Source organism: Dendrobates tinctorius, unplaced genomic scaffold (assembly GCF_039654945.1).
Source record: "Dendrobates tinctorius isolate UK_male_01 unplaced genomic scaffold, ASM3965494v1 ptg000071l, whole genome shotgun sequence".
Taxonomy (NCBI): domain Eukaryota; kingdom Metazoa; phylum Chordata; class Amphibia; order Anura; family Dendrobatidae; genus Dendrobates; species Dendrobates tinctorius.
In genome coordinates, this window is record NW_027361739.1 from 2,977,974 (window position 1) to 2,996,714 (window position 18,741).

Consider the following 18,741-nt stretch of genomic DNA (forward strand, 5'->3'; position numbering starts at 1 on the left):
AAGTGTCACACTGCAAAAAAGGCTTTGAGAAGCTTCAAACCAAGGTGAAACACTGAGCCCAGGGACAATGCCAAAGGTTCATCTAGCACCCCAATTGCGTGTTGATTGCATGAGTTCTAAACACGAGTAAGGATTAATACATTAAAGATGAACGTTTTATATGGATTAAAGCCTGCCATGCACACTAGATGGCTGTCGGCTGATCCACTGCTCATCTGACAGCCATCTTGGCCACTTTCTCTGTTATACACTGGAACAAAGAGAAATCATCAGTCAAGCAGGAGGAGGCAGCTATGGGCGGGAAATAGAGCTGGAGTGAAAGAGGCTTCAGGTCTAACAAAGTCCTTCAGCCTCATTTCCATATCAATCCAAACAGTGATTTCTCAGTGATGGAAGAATGGACTGGCCATGAAAAGGTATTGGGTTGCCCTCCCAGGGCTGTGGGGTACTCGGTACCGGGCCCTATGAGCTTCACTGGGAGATGTCACGGCAGCTGTGACCCGGCCCGTGGCCCTGGGCGCCCATTGTAAATGGGGGGTTGTTTCAGTGTGCTTGTGGTAGTGAAAGTTTATAAATGATTCGTGACGCCACCTGTGGTGTTCGGCAATGTGAATGTAAGCCGACGCTGCAGACAGTTCCTCTGGGACAGATGGTGTGGTGCAGCAATGATGTTATAGCTCTCCACAGGCAGGGCTGTAGTCCCAGGGCAGTGTAGGTGAGGTGACACACAGATGGTGTAGTGTCAGGCGCAGAGGATGCAGCAGTGCTGGGCAGGTTCTCGCAGGAATGAGTGGAGGACACCAGGGCATGTAGTTCCAAAGCTTTACTCACAGTCTGTTGTACAAACAGGTGCCTGCCTCCGTGCCGTGTCCTCCGGGCCAGGGACTCAGTCAACCTCCCGGCCAGATGGAATACTCCTTACCAACACTCCGCCAATATGTGCCTTGCTGAACGTCTCCTCTTATAGCGCCTTTAAGTGAAGTACTCCTAGTACTGAGTTACACTGGAGTTCCTCCTGTCCGATGTTCCTATGAACTCTACTTGTACGGCAGACAGCTGTAGCCTGCTTCGGGGACTCCTTGCTAAGTCCCGGCTCACTATCCAGTTGCTGTTGTGCCCTCATGTCTTGTGTGGGAATAAAGTGGTCACTACTTCTCTTCCTCCGGTGTCTGCTGCAGGACCATTAGTATCCATACAACCTCGGGGACCGGGCCCCGGCCTTGCGCTTAGAACTTCTAGGAAGGGTGCTCTTCTAACCCACGTCCTCTGTTCTCTCTTACTCCTCACGTTCCGTGCTAATCTTTCCTTCTATGGAGAATCAGGCTTTCAGCCTACGTTACTCTTTCTCTTCCTCTCCCGTGCCAGCAGACCCAGATCACTGGGATCCGCTGCAGCACCTCCATCCTTCCATCCCTCTCTCCGGGGATCTTCTCCTCTCCAACTCTCTAACCAACTGACCTCTCTTCCTAAACTCTTCCCGCTCCTTGTAATGTAAACTAACTCCACCCACCTCCCAGCACGTTTCGTGTTCCAAGCAGGGAGCCACCAATGGGTGCTTTGCTATACTCCAAGCAGGGAGCCGGTGAAGGTGCTTTGCTACACTACTTTGTGGTGTGGGGTGCAGGTGTTGGAGTGTGGTTAGGAGTCTCCACCTTACCTGGACGGTGGGATACTACTCCTCAGAAGGAGGTGCAGTACCTCTGTGGCGACTGAGCCTCCGGGGCGCCACAGTATTGCTGGGCTTGTCCTTAAAAGAGCTACAAGAGCATATACTTTGAAATCCTGCAGATTTCCTTTAATACAGACAAAGAAACACACAGATAACTAAATACAAAAAGGTACAATATTCTATGAAAAAATGGTGTTGAAATTGCTTTTTCAGCTATATAAGAAAGTTGTGTTTTCACTATTACAAATGGATCTCAAGTAGAAAACTACTCTTACATTTTGTACAATCGGGGTGACCTTGACATAGTTTCTAGACTTTTAGGTCCATCTAGACCGTCTTCCAAATATCAGGTCATGGAGTCTTCAGAAAAAACTTTACACACATTTGATGATGAGTGCAAAAATGTTCTGCCGTATCATTTATCTTGTTAAAGAGAAAATCCCCCCTTACATTGACTTCCACTGAGCCTCATCCGAAGCTGCACTTGGGGCTGTATAAATAATGGACTTATACACGTCAAACAAATCATGCATAGAATTTGTGTTTGAGCAGGAATTCTACCTTCTTTGGACATGTTTATTCCCAGTATAGTGCCCACCTATCGGCTAATCAGACATCCACCTTCACAGCTGCAAAGTCTTCAATAAGAAAACAAGGGGCACAATGGACTTCGTCGGATTTGGTGCTAGTATTGCTTAGGAGGGCTGGAGATGCTGCAGCAATAATGCTGAAGGGTTATTATTGGCTGCCTATGGAAACCAGGAAATAAATTCTTTCTATGTATATGAAGTGGATGTCTGAGGTCTCAGCAGGTACTGAGGTCCCAAAAGCAGCTGAGAGTTTAGAAAATATTACATCAATTTCTAAATCAGGGTGACTTCTATTTCATTCACTAGTTGTCCTCGAAAATGGCCATGTGCAGTATGGCACCCCATCAGGGTCTTCTTTCTGAATGCCTAAAGAATGGTATTTTGATGCCCCTCTTTCTCCCCCCAATGGAACCATTCTGCCCAATGTGTCCAAAATTGAGGGGTTCAGCAACTAGACACCTACTTTCTAAGAGGAGAGAGGTCTGTGAAGATGTGGTCTCTCAACTTACGTTTAGATGAAAGCAGGGAGAGAACACAAGAATGGCTTACATCCACATTTTTAATGGTTAAAAAATATGGATACCTTTGGAAAACATTTTTTCACTTAAATGCAGGTATTTCATGCCCAAAATAATTATTGCACTTTGGTTTCATTAAAAGTTTTGCCCCATTTGCCATCTATAGACCCTGTTTTGCACTGTCTATGGCTTGCTGCAGAATAAGTTATCTGAGAATCTGTCAGTGAACTCACTTTAAGGCCGGGATCACACATGCGAGAAACTCAGACGAGTCTCGCATGTTAATATCCAGCACTGCCGCCGGTACTCAGATTGGAATGTGCGGCCGCATAGCAATACATGGAGCTGACCGCTCCTGAGTGCCGGGTATTAACATGCGAGGCTCGGCCGTGTTTCTCGCATGTGTGATCCCGGCCATACAGAGAGCTTGTAACTACTGATGAGAGAACGTACTCAGATAAGTTGTTATCCGAGCATGCTCGTGTGCTAACAATATGTTCAAGTCCCAGCGGATGCATACCTCGCGGCTGTTCGACAGCCACAACACATGCAGGGATTGCTTAACAAACAGGAATGTGTTGCAGCTGTTGAAGAGCCGCGAGACATGCAGCCACAGGGACACGAACATATTTTTCAAGCACGCTGAAGACACTTGGATAGCACACGAGCATGCTCAGATAACGCCTTATCTGAGCGCGTTCTCTCATCACTATTTGTAACTCTTGTATCTGTATCTTCCTAAACTCCTCTCTCCTCATGATTACAGAGCATATCAAAGATGAGCTGAACTGAGAGGAGTCCAGTGAAAGACAGAAAATGTTTTTTTTTAACCCAACATGCAAACATTTAATTTATTTAAGTCTCTCAAAATGACCATATATGCCATAGGTTATAAATATTACATTAGGAAACTCCCTTAAAATGGCATGAATAGAGGACACTAGATGATTTTCTGTAGACCCATCAGTACAGTGATGCATTTGTATTATCGTCAATTGTTCCAACACAACTTCATCTAATGTATCCTATACCGGCTTACTTTATTTATTAGAGTCTCTTTGAAGTATGAACTTCAGTTTCCTACCAGATATAGGAGGACGATAATCATCCAGGCAGCAGTAATATAAGCTGGAACTGGTGATTTCCCGCAAAAGTGGTAATAACAATGTGAGAATACAATTTACAGGCCACTTTTTGCTGATTCTGGACTATAATGATACCTGACGAGTGCAGAAGATCTGGAAACTATGGGGGCCCAGACCAAAAGCTAGGAAGGAAAAAATTAGGCAGTGGCAACTGCTGATGGACAGGGACAAAGCACACAAACAGGGAGTGGGAAATTGAGGGATCACAACAATTGTAGTAGGTGAGTGACCTCACAAGGGATGGGGTTGCAAAAAGTAGATGAATATAACAAAAAACACTGATTTGTACTAAAAATAAAAATTTATAATAAATCTAATATATAAAGCTCAATGTGGGTGTGTATTTATGTCCGGGATTGGCATCCGCACCGTCGCAGCTACAGCCACAAAATTTTGAACAGTCACACGTCTGGACCCCGAGAGTGTCATAGGCTATGTTGTGAGGTGAAATGTTAACCCAGCGCGTTCCAATTCACCAAACAATTTTGCCCCTATCTACATAATGGGGAAAAAGTAACATAACATAGTAACATAGTAACATAGTTTTGAAGGCTGAAGGAAGACCTTATGTCCATCTAGTGCAGCCTATTTTTAGTGCAGCTGTTCTGCATTGTTGATCCTGGGGAAGGCAAAAAACCCACAGAGTAGAAGCCAATTTTCTCCATAGGGAAAAAAATTCCTTCCCCTAAGCTGGGTCAACCATCTACCTATAATATTATGTTATTCGTAACCTTCTATACTGTTACAAGAAAAGCATCCATTCCTTTCTTAAATTCATTCAGTGAGTTGGCCTTCACCACTTCCTCAGGAAGAGAATTCCAGAGCCTCACTGCTCTTACCGTGAAGAACCCTCTTCTATGCTGGTGCAGAAATTGTCTTTCCTCCAAACGATGAGAATGCCCCTTGGTTCTTGTCACAGTCCTTGGTACAAACAGTTCATTGGAGAGATCTCTGTATTGCCCTCTGATATACTTGTACATATATATTAGGTCTCCCCTAAGTCTTCTCTTTTCTAGAGTAAATAGACCTAATTTTGAGAACCTTTCTGGGTATTGTAGTGAACCAACTCCATTTATCATTTTAGTAGCCCGCCTTTGAACCTTTTCAAGTTCAGTAATGTCTTTCTTGAGCACCGGCGTCCAAAATTGCACACAATACTCCAAGTGCTGTCTGACGAGTGATTTGTACAGAGGGAGAATTGTGTTTTCATCTCGTGTCCCCAGACCTCTTCTAATGCATCCCATGACCCTATTTGCTTTGGTGGCAGCTGCCTGACACTGGGCACTCCAATTTAGCTTCGTATTGACTAAGATGCCTAAGTCTTTTTCCATGTCTGATTTCCCCAGCAGTTTCCCATTTAGTAAGTAATTGTAGCATCTGTTTCTCCTTCCCATGTGCATAACCTTACACTTATCTGTGTTAATCCTCATTTGCCATTTTTCAGCCCAATTCTCCAATTTACTCAAATCTGTCTGTAGTTGCAAACTGTTCTCCTTTGTGTTAACTACCTTACATAGTTTTGTATCATCTGCAAATACTGATATTTTACTGTGTAAGCCATCCACTAGATCATTAATAAATATATTAAATAGTAGGGGGCCCAATACAGAACCCTGGGGTACCCCACTAGTAACCCTGGCCCAATCTGAGTATGCACCATTAATAACCACTCTTTGCTTTCTATCACTAAGCCAGCTACCTACCCATCTACACACATTTTCCCCTAGCCCAAGCTTTCTCATCTTACTTACCAATCTTTTATGTGGGACAGTGTCAAATGCTTTAGAGAAGTCGAGATAAATGACATCCAATGATTCTTCTTGGTCCATTTGAGAGCTTACATCCTCATAGAAGCTGATCAGGTTAGTTTGACAGGAGCGATCCTTCATAAATCCATGTTGATATGGAGTTAAACATTTATTAACATTGAGATATTCCATAATGGTATCCCTTAGAAACCCTTCAAAAATTTTACCCACTACAGATGTTAAGCTTACCGGCCTATAGTTTCCAGGTTCCCTTTTACACCCCTTTTTGAATATTGGTGCCACATTTGCTTGCCGCCAATCAAAAGGAACAGACCCTGTTTCTATAGAGTCTTTAAATATAAGGAATAGAGGCCTGTCTATCACATTACTTAACTCCCTTAATACCCGAGGGTGAATGCCATCAGGGCCTGGTGATTTGTCAATTTTAATCTTACTAAGGCGGTTCTGCACTTCTTCCTGGGTTAGGCAGGTAATACTTAATGGGGAGTTTACATAATCACTGCATTTCCCCTGGCAAATCCTTTTCCTGTGTGAACACTGTTGAGAAAGAAGTATTTAAAACATTTGCTTTTCCCACATCGCTCTCTATGATTTCACCCTCATTGTTCTTTAAAGGGCTGACACCATCAATTTTAATCATTTTACTGTTTATATAATTAAAGAATAGTTTGGGGTTTGTTTTACTTTCGTTAGCAATGAGTCTCTCACTTTCCACTTTTGCTAAATGTATTTGTTTTTTTTACACATTTTATTTTTTTCTCTATAACTTTGTAATGCTTCTTCATTGCCTTCTTGTTTTAGCTTCTTAAATGCCTTGTTCTTGTTATTTATTGCCCTTTTTACATCCTTATTTAGCCACACTGGTGTTCTCCTGTTCCTAGCCCTTTTATTTCTGTACGGTATGGCTAGCTCGCAGTGGGTGTGTAAAACTGATTTAAATATTTCCCATTTATTTTCTGTGCTCCTATTTTTGAGGACATTGTCCCAATCAATTCGGCGAAGGTCCTCTCTAAGCTAAGTGTATGTATTGGCATCTGCACCGTCAAAATTACTGTTATTGGGAACTGTTAAGCAAGTAGAAGATGAAATGATCTCTAAAAGGCCTAAAGTTAAAAATGAAACATTTCTTTTATATTTTAGGCAAAAAAAATGCATTTTTGACATTTTAAAAATTACAAAAGGAAAATGGGTTGATGCAGACGTTTGTGCACCCTGCATGGATTGAACCTAGCAACACCACCTTTTGAAAGTATCACAGTTTGTAAATACTTTTTGTAGCCAGCCAAGAGTCTTTCAATTCTTGTTTGAAGGATTTTCATCCATTCTTTCTTGGACAATCCTTCCAGCTCTGTGAGATCCCTGGGTCGTTTTGCATGCACTGCAATGATGTTCAGATCAGGGGACTGTGAGGGCCATTGTTAAACCTTCAGTTTGTGCCTTTTGATGTAGTCTGTTGTGGATTCTGTCATGCTTTTAGGATCATTATCCATTTGTAGAAGTTTTCCTCTTTTCAACGTCAGCTTTTTTACAGATGGTGTTATCTTTGCATCAAGAATTTGCTGAAATTTCATTGAATCCATTCTTGCCTCTACCCTTGAAATGTTTCCCGTGCCATTGGCTGCAACACAACCCCAAAGCATGATTGATCTCTCCCATGATTTGTGGTTGGCGAGATATTCGTTTCCTGAAATTCTGGGCTTTTTTTCTTCCACACTTACTTTTGAGCATTGTGGCTAAAGAGTTCTATTTTAACATCATTGGTCCATGGGACATGTTTTGAAAATGCAACAGGCTTGTTTCGATGTTCTTTTGCATACTTCTGACTCTAGGTTTTATGGTGAGGACGTAGGAGAGGTTTTATTTTGATGAATCTTCCATAAAGGCCATATTTGTGCAGGTGTCTCTGAACAGTAGAACAATGACAACTCCAGAGTCTGCTAAATCTTGCTGAAGGTCTTTTGCAGTCAAGCTGGGGTTCTGATTTGCATCTCTACCAATCCCACGCGCAGCTCTCCCTGAAATTTTGTTTGGTCTTCCAGACCTAATTTTGACCTCCACTATTCCTGTTAACTAACATTCTTTATTAGGATTTTGAACTGAGGAAATAACTTGAAAACGCTTTGCTATCTTCTTATAGCCTTCTCTTTCTTTGCCAGCCTCCACCATTTTCTTTTTCAGAGTGCTAGGCAGTTGCTTAGAAGAACCCATGACTGCTGTTTTGCACAAGATTAGAGGCTAGATTTTTATAAAGCTGTGAAATTTGCATCATCTGGCCTTTCCTAACCATAATAGTGAACAAGCCATAACCCTAACAGGCTAATTAACCCCTTTACTCCCAAGGGTGGTTTGCATGTTAATGCCCGGGCCAATTTTTACAATTCTGACCACTGTCCCTTTATCAGGGCTGTGGAGTCGGTAAGCCAAACCTGCGACTCCGACTCCGACTCCTCAATTTCCCTTACACCGACTCCAACTCCGACTCCACGACTCCGACTCCGACTCCCACACATATTGCTTATATTTAAGTGAAAAATTTATTGTAGTACAATGTGAACCTCAGACATTTAATCATTTTTATGATCCAATAATCAAGATATTTAGATAGAACAGAATATATATTGGTGTACTACCCGGTTTTCATTCTTTTTGGTACAGATACGATATGGATAGACAGATATGGATAAATGGATAGATAGAGCAGATTTCTAATCTGCTTTTGCTATTGAAAACATTATCTATGAGCTCAAAAACCTTTTAGGTGATGCAGTTTTTTAAAAAGATGATCAGCTTTTGCAGCTGAAAAACGTATCCTCAAAAAACACAGGAAAAATGCTGTGTGTGAATGTAGCCTTAGATCAGGAATATAACAGCCATTTATAGGACATTTCATAACTTTCCCAAACTCCTATGAAAAAATATTCAGCACATCCTGCATTGAATTACTGTACCCAATTTATTATATATTTTAGGAGTCGGTCCATTTTATACCGACTCCAACTCCGACTCCACCAAAATGAGCACCGACTCCGACTCCACGACTCCGACTCCACAGCCCTGCCCTTTATGAAGTAATAACTCTGGAACGCTTCAATGGATCCCGGTGATTCTGACATTATCTCGTGACATATTGTACTTCATGTTAGTGGTAAAATTTCATTCATATAACTTGTGTTTAATTGTGAAAAAAAATGGAAATTTGGCGAAAATTTTGAAAATTTCGCAATTTTCCAACTTTGAATTTTTATGCTGTTAAATCACAGAGATATGGCACTCAAAAAACTTAATAAGTAACATTTCCCACATGTTTACTTTAAATCAGCACAATTTGGGAACCAAATTTTTTTTGTTAGGAAGTTATAAGGGTTAAAAGTTGACCAGCGATTTCTCATTTTTACAACACCATTTTATTTTTAGGGATCACATCAAATTTGAAGTCACTTTGAGGGGTCTATATGTTAGAAAATACCCAAAAGTGACACCATTCTAAAAACTGCACCCCTCAAGGCACTCAAAACCAGATTCAAGAAGTTTATTAACCCTTCAGGTCCTTCACAGGAATTTTTTGAATGTTTAAAAAAAATGAACATTTAACTTTTTTTCACAAAAAAATTATTTCAGGTTCAATTTTTTTATTTTACCAAGGGTAACAGGAGAAATTGGACTGCAAAAGTTATTGTGCAATTTGTCCTGAGTACGCTGAAACCTGATATGTGAGGGGGAACCACTGTTTGGGCGCATGGCAGAGCTTGGAAGGGTAGGAGCGTCGTTTGACTTTTTCACTGCAAAATTGGCTGGAATGGAGATCGAATGCCATGTCACGTTTGGAGAGCTCTTGATGTGCCTAAGCAGTGGAAACTCCCCACAAGTGACCCCATTTTGGAACCTAGACCCCCCAAGGAACTTATCTAGATGTGTGGCGAGCACTTTGAACCCCCAAGGGCTTCACAGAAGTTTATAACATACAGCCGTACAAATAAAAAATCATATTGTTTCCACAAAAATGATCTTTTCACCCCCAATTTTTATTTTCCCAAGGGTAACAAGACCCCAAAAGTTATTGTGCAATTTGTCCTGAGTACGCTGATACCCCACATATGGGGGTAAACCACTATTTGGACGCATGGCAGAGCTCGGAAGGGAAGCCGTGCCATTTGACTTTTTTGGCTGGAATTGAGATCGGACGCCATGTCGCGTTTGGAAAGCCCCTGATGTGCCAAAACAGTGGAAACCCCCCCAGTTCTAGCTCCAACCCTAACCCCAACACGCCCCTCACCCTTGTCTAAACCCTAACCCTAGTGGGAAAATGTAAATAAATATTTTTTTTTATTTTATTATTTTTCCATAACTAAGGGGGTGATAAAGGGGGGTTTGATTTACTATTTATGGCGGGTTTTTATATTTGGCAGCTGTCACACGCTAAAAGACGCTTTTTATTCTAAAAATAGTTTTTACATCACCACATATTGAGAGCTATAATTTTTCCGTATTTTGACCCACCGAGTCTTGTGAAGTCTTATTTTTTGTGGGACGAGTTGACGTTTTTATTGGTACCATTTTCTGGCACGTGACATTTTTTGATCGCTTATTATTCCGATTTTTGGGACGCAGAATGAACAAAAACCAGCATTTCATGAATTTCTTTTGGGGGGTGCTTTTACACCGTTCCGCGTGTGGTAAAATTGTGGTTTTATTCTTCGGGTCAGTATGATTACAGCGATACCTCATTTATGTCATTTTTTATGTTTTGGCGCTTTTATGCAATGAAAACAATTTTATATAAAAAATTATTTTTGCATCGCTTTATTCTGCGAGCTATAACTTTTTTATTTTTTCGCTGATGATGCTGTGTCGTGGCTCGTTTTATGCGAGACAAGATGACGTTTTCATCGGTACAATGATTATTTATATCCATCTTTTTGATCGCGCGATATTGCACTTTTTGTTTGGCGGTATGATGATATAGTATTATTTTCTTGCTGCTTTTTTTATTTTTATTTTTTAAGGGGTTCAGTAAAGGGGTTAACTAGTGGGACAGTTTTATAGGGGTGGTCGTTACGGACGCGGCGATACCAAATATGTGTACTTTTATTGTGTTTTTTTATTTTCAAAAAATGAATTTATTAGGGAATTTTTTTTATTAATTTATGTAGCAATTTTTATAAATTATTTTTACACTTTTTTTAACTTTATTACACAGATCGCTGACACAGGCACTGCAGCAGGCTTCCTGCAGTCCCCTGAAAGTCTTCGTCGCCATATTGGATCCGGGGTTCTGCAGGGAAGGAGGCCCCCAGAGCAGCGCAGCACATTGCTCCGGGGGTCTCAAGCACGGAGGGAGCCCCCTCCCTGCCGATGCTTCCCTAAACCCCCAGTACACTGCGATCATGTTTGATCGCAGTGTGCCGGGGGCGGTCCGTGACCACCCCTGACACATAGTGCTGGGTGTCAGCTGTGATAAGAAGGGGAGCACCGCTGATCGCTATGACGTACTATTACGTCCTTGGGACTTAGGTCCCAGGTCACATGGACGGAATAGTAGGTCTAATGTAGGAAAGGGGTTAAGGTCTGAAACCTTGATCAAAGTTATAAGAGCACACAAATCTCCAAGGGTGCCCAAACTTTTGCATTGGCCCATTTTCCATTTTGTAATTTTTAAAATGTAAAAAAATGACTATATATATATATATATATATATATATTATTTTTGCCTAAAACGCAAAGAAAATGTCTTTAATGTTATGCCTTTTAAAGATTATTCAACTTGCTTAACTGTTCACAATAAGGCTGAGTTCACACGTGGCGTTTTTTTCGCGTTTCCGCGGCGGTTTTAACCGCGCGATTTTGACGCGAAAAATAAGCATCCCATGCATTCCTATGGGATTACGCAATGCTGTGCTAATGCTGCGGTTTTTACCACGGCGGAATCGCTTCTCTGTAAAAAACGCAGCATGCTCATTAATTTTGCGGAATCGCGGCGATCCCTCACCCATAGGAATGCATTGTTCTGCTTACTTTCCACATGTGGCTGTGCCCACCATGCGAAAAGTAAGCAGAACAATTGCGGATGGTACCCACGGTCCGGAGGAGAGGAGACTGTCCTCCGGGCTTTGGGTACCATATCCCTGTAAAAAATAGAATTTAAAATAAAAAATATTGTTATTCTCACCTTCCGACGTCCCGCGCAGCCTTCCCGCCTCTCTCCACGCTCCCGTTCCCAGTACTCCTTTGCGAAAATGCCCTCGATGACGTCTGTTCTCGCGGGATCGCGAAGTCTCGCGGTCAATCGCGAGACGTCGCGATCCCTAGAGAATGTACGTCATCGCGGGCATTTTCGCAAAGGATTACTGGGAACGGGAGCGTGGAGAGAGGCGGGAATGCTGTGCGGGACGTCGGAAGGTAAGAATAACACCATTTTTTTTATTTTTTTTTATTATTTTTTTACATTTTATCTTTTACTACTGATGCTGCATAGGCGGCCTTAGTAGTAAAAAGTTGGTCACACTTGTCAAACACTATGTTTGACGAGTGTGACCAACCTCTCAATCAGTTCTCCAAGCGATGCTACAGATCGCTTTGAAAACGCTAGCATTTTGCAAGCTAATTACACTTGCAAACTGCTAGTTTTTCAGCGGGAAAATCGCGGGAATTTAAAATGCGATTTTCCTGCGGAATGGAATTCCGGAACTCTCGCGGTAATTTCCGCGAGAGTTCCGCTACGTGTGAACCCAGCCTTAGGGACACAGGGAGAAGTCACAGATTAGATATTTTTGGCAGTTAGGCCGGGCTCACACATGCGAGGATTACGGCCGAGTCGCACAAGTTAGGCTGGTTTCACGCTTGCGTTTTTTTGCGCAAAAAAAGCATGCGATTTTTCCCCTATCATTTACATGGGTGCGCATACACATGCGTTTGTACGCGTTTGTATGCGCATGTGGTTTTTTGTAGTGTACGCTCGGGCGCACAAAATGCATCCTGTTGCATTTTTTGTGCGTCCGACTTGCCCCCCCCCCAAAAGCATGCACACGCAATGCGTTTTTTTACAGCCAGACACCCATTATAGTCTATGGGTGCGCATACGTGCGCATGGTAATGCGCACGTATGCGCAAAAAAAAGCATGCGTTTTTAAAAAAATGCACCAAAACCCGCAAAAAAAGCACACAAACGCATGATGCGTTTTTTATGTGCGTTTGCACTGCGCACGGTGCGCAGCACAAAAAAACGCAAGTGTGAAAGTAGCCTTAATACGCGGCAATACATGGAGCCGCTCGCTCCGCTCCTGAGTGACGGCAACAGTGCTGGGTATTAACATGCGAGACTCGGCCATATTCCTCGCATGGGTGATCCTGGCCTTAGGGTGATCAATGAGTGGAACAGGCTACCACGAGAGGTGGCGAGTTCTCCTTCAATGGAAGTCTTCAAAGAGAGGCTGGACATCTGTCTGATATGGTTTAGTGAATCCTGCATTGAGCAGGGGGTTGGACACAATGGCCATTGAGGTCCCTTCCAACTCTATGATTCTATGTTCTTTTTACTTCAATGTATGTATGTATTTTGGTCTAAAGCTCATTTTTGCAATTGGGTATCATTAAAAGTTTGGTACCAATTGCATTCCATAGACTTTGGGTTTACTGCTTATAGCTGGCTGCAGAATGAGTTACCTTACAATCTATGAGTGAGCTTGTTCTGAGACAGAACTTGGTACTCTTCTAGCAGTGTTTTTATGAACTCCTCTGTGCTGATTTATGACTATAGACCACATAAATGTTGAGATGAACTTTGATATGGTCATAAATCATCTGAAAAGATCTCAGAAAAAAAAATAGGTAAAAAAAAACTTTCAGTAGGAACCAGCCCACTGATGGATTTTCAGCTAAACGGTTTTTTCGGGACTAGTTTTTTTTTATTTTTTAATATCGGCCTGAGAACTAACTGGTAGGTAGCTACTAACTACCTACCTGTTCTACCCGGTGCTGGCTCAGAGTGGTCGTACACCACTCCTGCCAGCAATTCTGCTGCTTCACATCAACAGAGCAGCTCTTTTTCTTCCAGGCTGCTCTGCCAAAGGGGCGAGAATGCTGGCATCATGCAGATTGACAGCTGGCTCTGCGCAGTTAGGGTGTGTGCAGTGCACACGCTGCGGATGCTGCTGCGGTTCCGCAGGGGATTTGGCCGCTGCGGGTCCGCAGCAGTTTTTGCTGCGGTGTACAGTACCATTATTCCCTATGGGAATAAAAAACCACAGTGCAGACGGTGCGGATTTTTCAGCGAGGTTTTGAAACCGCAGAAAGAATTGACATGTCAATTCTTTCTGCGGATTCCGGAGCGGTTTCCTATCTCCACCATTGTGGAGATGGTGAAACCGCAGGGCCAAACCGTAGGATAATCCGAAGATTTTGCAAAATCCGCGCAGCCAAATCCGCACCCCATTCCGCAGCGTGTGCACGTAGCCTCAGGCTACGTGCATACACTGCAGATTTCGCTGCGGGTTTTTCCACGCGGAGCCACAGGTAAAACCACAGGTAAAGTGACCTGCGGTTTTCCTGCAGATTAAGTCTGCGGTTTTGCCCTGCGGTTTCACACCTCTACTATGTTAAAGGTGAAAAGGTGTGAAACCGCTGCGGAATCCGCCCAAACAATTGACATGCTGCGGTTTGTAAACCGCAGCAAAACCGCACGGAAAAAAGCGCAGCGTGAGCACAGCGGTTTTGAAATGCCATTGGATAACATGGTACTGTACCATGTCTGCGGAACTGCTGCGTTTCCGCAGGGCCAAAACCGCTGCGGAAACACAGCAGAATCCGCAACGTGTGCACACAGCCTTAGGCATATGGGAGCCAGCTGTCAGTCAGCATGACATTAGCAGTGACGCCGCGTCAGCATGACATTAGCAGTGACGCCGCGTCAGCATGACATCAGCAGAAGGAAACCAGTTGCTCCGTCGACATGACGGTGGAAGCTGCAGAATCACCGGCATGAACGGTCTGTGACTGCTCTGAGACAGGAGTGATCGGCAGCAGGGAGAAAAGGTAGGTAGCTTATAACTAGGGGGCCTGTTTGTTCTTAGGCTCCTATTAATAAAATAGGATTGTTTCCGATAATCTATTTAATACATTCTACAGCCAGCAATGAGAAGGGGGGCAAAGAGCTTGCAAAAGCCAAATGTTGCAAAATCTTCATTGAAACTCAATTATTTGAGTTTTAAAATTATTTTTAGGCTAAAATACAGTGGCATGTCAAAGTTTGGGCACCCCTGGTCAAAATGACTGGGTCCTGTTACATTTAGCAATGCACCAGCGATCCCGACCATGATACGACCCGGTCAGGATCGCTGGTGCATTGCTAAATGGTCGCTAATGAGCTGCCAAACAGGCAGATCTCACAGCGATGCAGCAGCGATAAGCGATCCGTCGGCGGTCGCTCTTACCTGTCACACCGCAGCGATTCTGACGACTTCCGCCTGCATCCACACAGGATGCATTTCGGCCAGCGGGACGCCAACGACGAAAAATGGCCCAGGCCATTCGAGCATGATCAGCGATATCCATCGAGGGGCCGGTCGCAGGTACGTGTCACACAAAGCGAGATCGCTGTTGCGTCACAAAATCAGTGCCGCTTTAGCGATCTCGCTATGTGAGAAAGGCCCTTAAAGGTGTGCATATTCTTTAAGTTTTATTTGCCTTTACGCCTCCTGCTTATCTCATCATCAGGGAAACTTATAATCAGAACTGACATCCGTTTTCATGCAGAAATGTCTGCATAAATACGGATTGTGAGCACATACCCTAACTTCTCTTTCTTTTCTTTATTTTAAAGCTCTCAAGAAGATTTTTACATTTGGGCTTAGGAAGACGTGAACGTAAGTTTAGTGTTTTCACTCTCTCCTCTCATAGACTGAATTATTACATTTCATTCTGACATTGTAAAAGAATTCTCTCTCTGCAGATGCAAGAGACGACGAGCAGAACTCCTAAATTACATTTTATGTGAACTAACATCTAATATTCCGGTGCTTAGAAGTCTCATCAAAATACTACTACATTTACCTGTCACCATCAACCTCATCATGATTTGTAGACCAACGTTTCAGAATAAAGAATGGTTACTCAAAACCAGATATCACAATATAGACTACATACTTTAGAAAAGACCTGATGAGGCTGGTGTACTTACTATTAAAATCTATGTCAGATCCTCTTTCTTGCATATATTAACAAAGAGCATTACATCTACTTTTCAGTTCTGGCAAATAATAAAAATAACTGAAATGCAAAGTAAAAGTTAACGAGTGATGTCTGCAATGCAGTTGAAGAGGATTTATATTAGAAGCGACAAAAGAAAACGCACTTTTAATGATTCACACTAAGCTGATCAACAAGAAAGCTCTTTATAACAGATAAGTCACAGTAGGCTCTGCAGCACAGTTCACTTACAACAAAAGCTTCAATATGGAACACTAATATAATTATCTCTAATGACTCATAACTAGACTATAATTTCATTTTTTTATATAGTCTGATCCTGTGTGCTTCCTTCCTTTTGTATGCTTCTACTTGCTAACCTAATAAACGTGTGTGTGTGTAGTCTGTAAGATCTATGTAGACACATACGGTAGATCTGCAGAGGTGCTGTAGACTCAAGATGGAAGGACATTTTCAATCAAGACTTTTTATAAAGTACATTGGTGACATAAAAATTGGATGTAAATGTGAACATACAGTTGTGGCCAAAAGTATTGACACCCCTGCAATTTTGTCAGATAATACTCAGTTTCTTCCTGAAAATGATTGCAATCACAAATTCTTTGGTATTATTATCTTCATTTAATTTGTCTTAAATGAAAAAACACAAAAGAGAATGAAGCAAAACATTGATCATTTCACACAAAACTCCAAAAATGGGCCAGACAAAAGTATTAGCACCCTCAGCCTAATACTTGGTTGCACAACCTTTAGCCAAAATAACTGCGACCAACCGCTTCCGGTAACCATCAATGAGTTTCTTACAATGCTCTGCTGGAATTTTAGACCATTCTTCTTTGGCAAACTGCTCCAGGTCCCTGATATTTGAAGGGTGCCTTCTCCAAACTGCCATTTTTAGATCTCTCCACAGGTGTTCTATGGGATTCAGGTCTGGACTCATTGCTGGTCACCTTAGAAGTCTCCAGTGCTTTCGCTCAAACCATTTTCTAGTGCTTTTTGAAGTGTGTTTTGGGTCATTGTCCTGCTGGAAGACCCATGACCTCTGAGGGAGACCCAGCTTTCTCACACTGGGCCCTACATTATGCTGCAAAATATGTTGGTAGTCTTCAGACTTCATAATGCCATGCACTCGGTCAAGCAGTCCAGTGCCAGAGGCAGCAAAGCAACCCCAAAACATCAGGGAACCTCCACCATGTTTGACTGTAGCGACCGTGTTCTTTTCTTTGAATGCCTCTTTTTTCTCCTGTAAACTCTATGTTGATGCCTTTGCCCAAAAAGCTCTACTTTTGTCTCATCTGACCAGAGAACATTCTTCCAAAACGTTTTAGGCTTTTTCAGCCTGGCTTTTTTATGTCTCAGGGTAAGAAGTGGGGTCTTCCTGGGTCTCCTACCATACAGTCCCTTTTCATTCAGATGCCGACGAATAGTACAGGTTGACACTGTTGTATCCTCGGACTGCAGGGCAGCTTGAGCTTGTTTGGATGTTAGTCGAGGTTCTTTATCCAACATCCGCACAATCTTGCGTTGAAATCTCTTGTCAATTATTCTTTTCCGCCCACATCTAGGGAGGTTAGCCACAGTGCCATGGACTTTAAACTTCTTGATGACACTGCGCACGGTAGACACAGGAACATTCAGGTCTTTGGAGATGGACTTGTAGCCTTGAGATTGCTCATGCTTCCTCACAATTTGGTTTCTCAAGTCCTCAGACAGTTCTTTGGTCTTCGTTCTTTTCTCCATGCTCAATGTGGTACACACAAGGACACAGGACAGAAGTTGAGTCAACTTTAATCCATGTCAACTGGCTGCAAGTGTGATTTAGTTATTGCCAACACCTGTTAGGTGCCACAGGTAAGTTACAGGTGCTGTTAATTACACAAATTAGAGACGCATCACATGATTTTTCGAACAGTGCCAATACTTTTGTCCACCCTCTTTTTTAGGTTTGGTGTGGAATTATATCCAATTTGGCTTTAGGACAATTCTTTTTGTGTTTTTTCATTTAAGACAAATTAAATGAAGAAAATAATAACAAAGAATTTGTGTTTGCAATAATTTTCAGGAAGAAACTGAGTATTATCTGACAAAATTGCAGGGGTGTCAATAGTTTTGGCCACAACTGTAGCTTCTAAAGGGTTCTTGTAAAAAAACAAGCATTTTTGCAATATACTTATGATTTCATAGTTTTCTGATCCAGGTTGCCGGCCCTCTCTGCAGTCTATCAGGTTTCCTAGGTAAGGAGCACAGCGCTTACAAGCTCCATCCTATACAGCTTTTAATCACTTTTCTGAAGCTGGTTGGACCCTGGGAACAAATGCATCAGCGTCAATGCCCCTGTTGCAAAGACAAAGCTGTTTGAATCATCAAAGAGCGCATAGTTCAGGATAGTGGCACAGCTATGCCACTGGCCTGACTTGTCAGTCATCTGGAATTTTTGGATAAGTACAGTGTGTATTCATTACAACTGGTACTAATTAAGTCAGAATTCACTGTGATAAATTACTGCATGACCTGTTTTAGGCTCTAGATCAAATTACATTTTTTATTCTTTTTTTTTTCCCTGCAGAATTTCAATGAGCTAAGTGCAAAAAAAATTTTGTATCAGAATATTCGATACATCTGGCCAATGATTTTCTTACTGGAGCTGTTTTTCCGCTCGGCTGGATAGTGTTGTAGGCTTTGCTGCCTTGTAGAATAGCAAAATATATGTACTCTATAGAAATCAATGGCAATGTCAAAGTAGACACTCAAAGTTATTTTTTGGGGATATGTTGGCAGCTCCTTATATCTTTACTACAGCAAAATTTTGTGAAATAATGGCTAAGACTATGCTCACGTTTTCGTGAACAT

General features: G+C 42.3%; 1 protein-coding gene across 5 annotated transcripts in view; it reads left to right on the top strand.

Annotated features, from left to right (window-relative positions):
• The window catches only part of MARCHF10 (membrane associated ring-CH-type finger 10), a 225,118-nt gene extending 209,304 nt beyond the window's left edge, over nucleotides 1-15,814 (top strand). For all 5 annotated transcript variants that reach the window (XM_073582331.1, XM_073582327.1, XM_073582328.1 and 2 more), the window contains 2 exons: nucleotides 15,506-15,548; nucleotides 15,635-15,814. In XM_073582331.1, the coding sequence (XP_073438432.1) occupies nucleotides 15,506-15,548; nucleotides 15,635-15,663 (72 nt within the window). In that variant the 3' untranslated portion in view covers nucleotides 15,664-15,814. The remainder of the gene's footprint in view (nucleotides 1-15,505; nucleotides 15,549-15,634) is intronic.
• The last annotated feature ends 2,927 nt before the right edge of the window (nucleotides 15,815-18,741 follow it).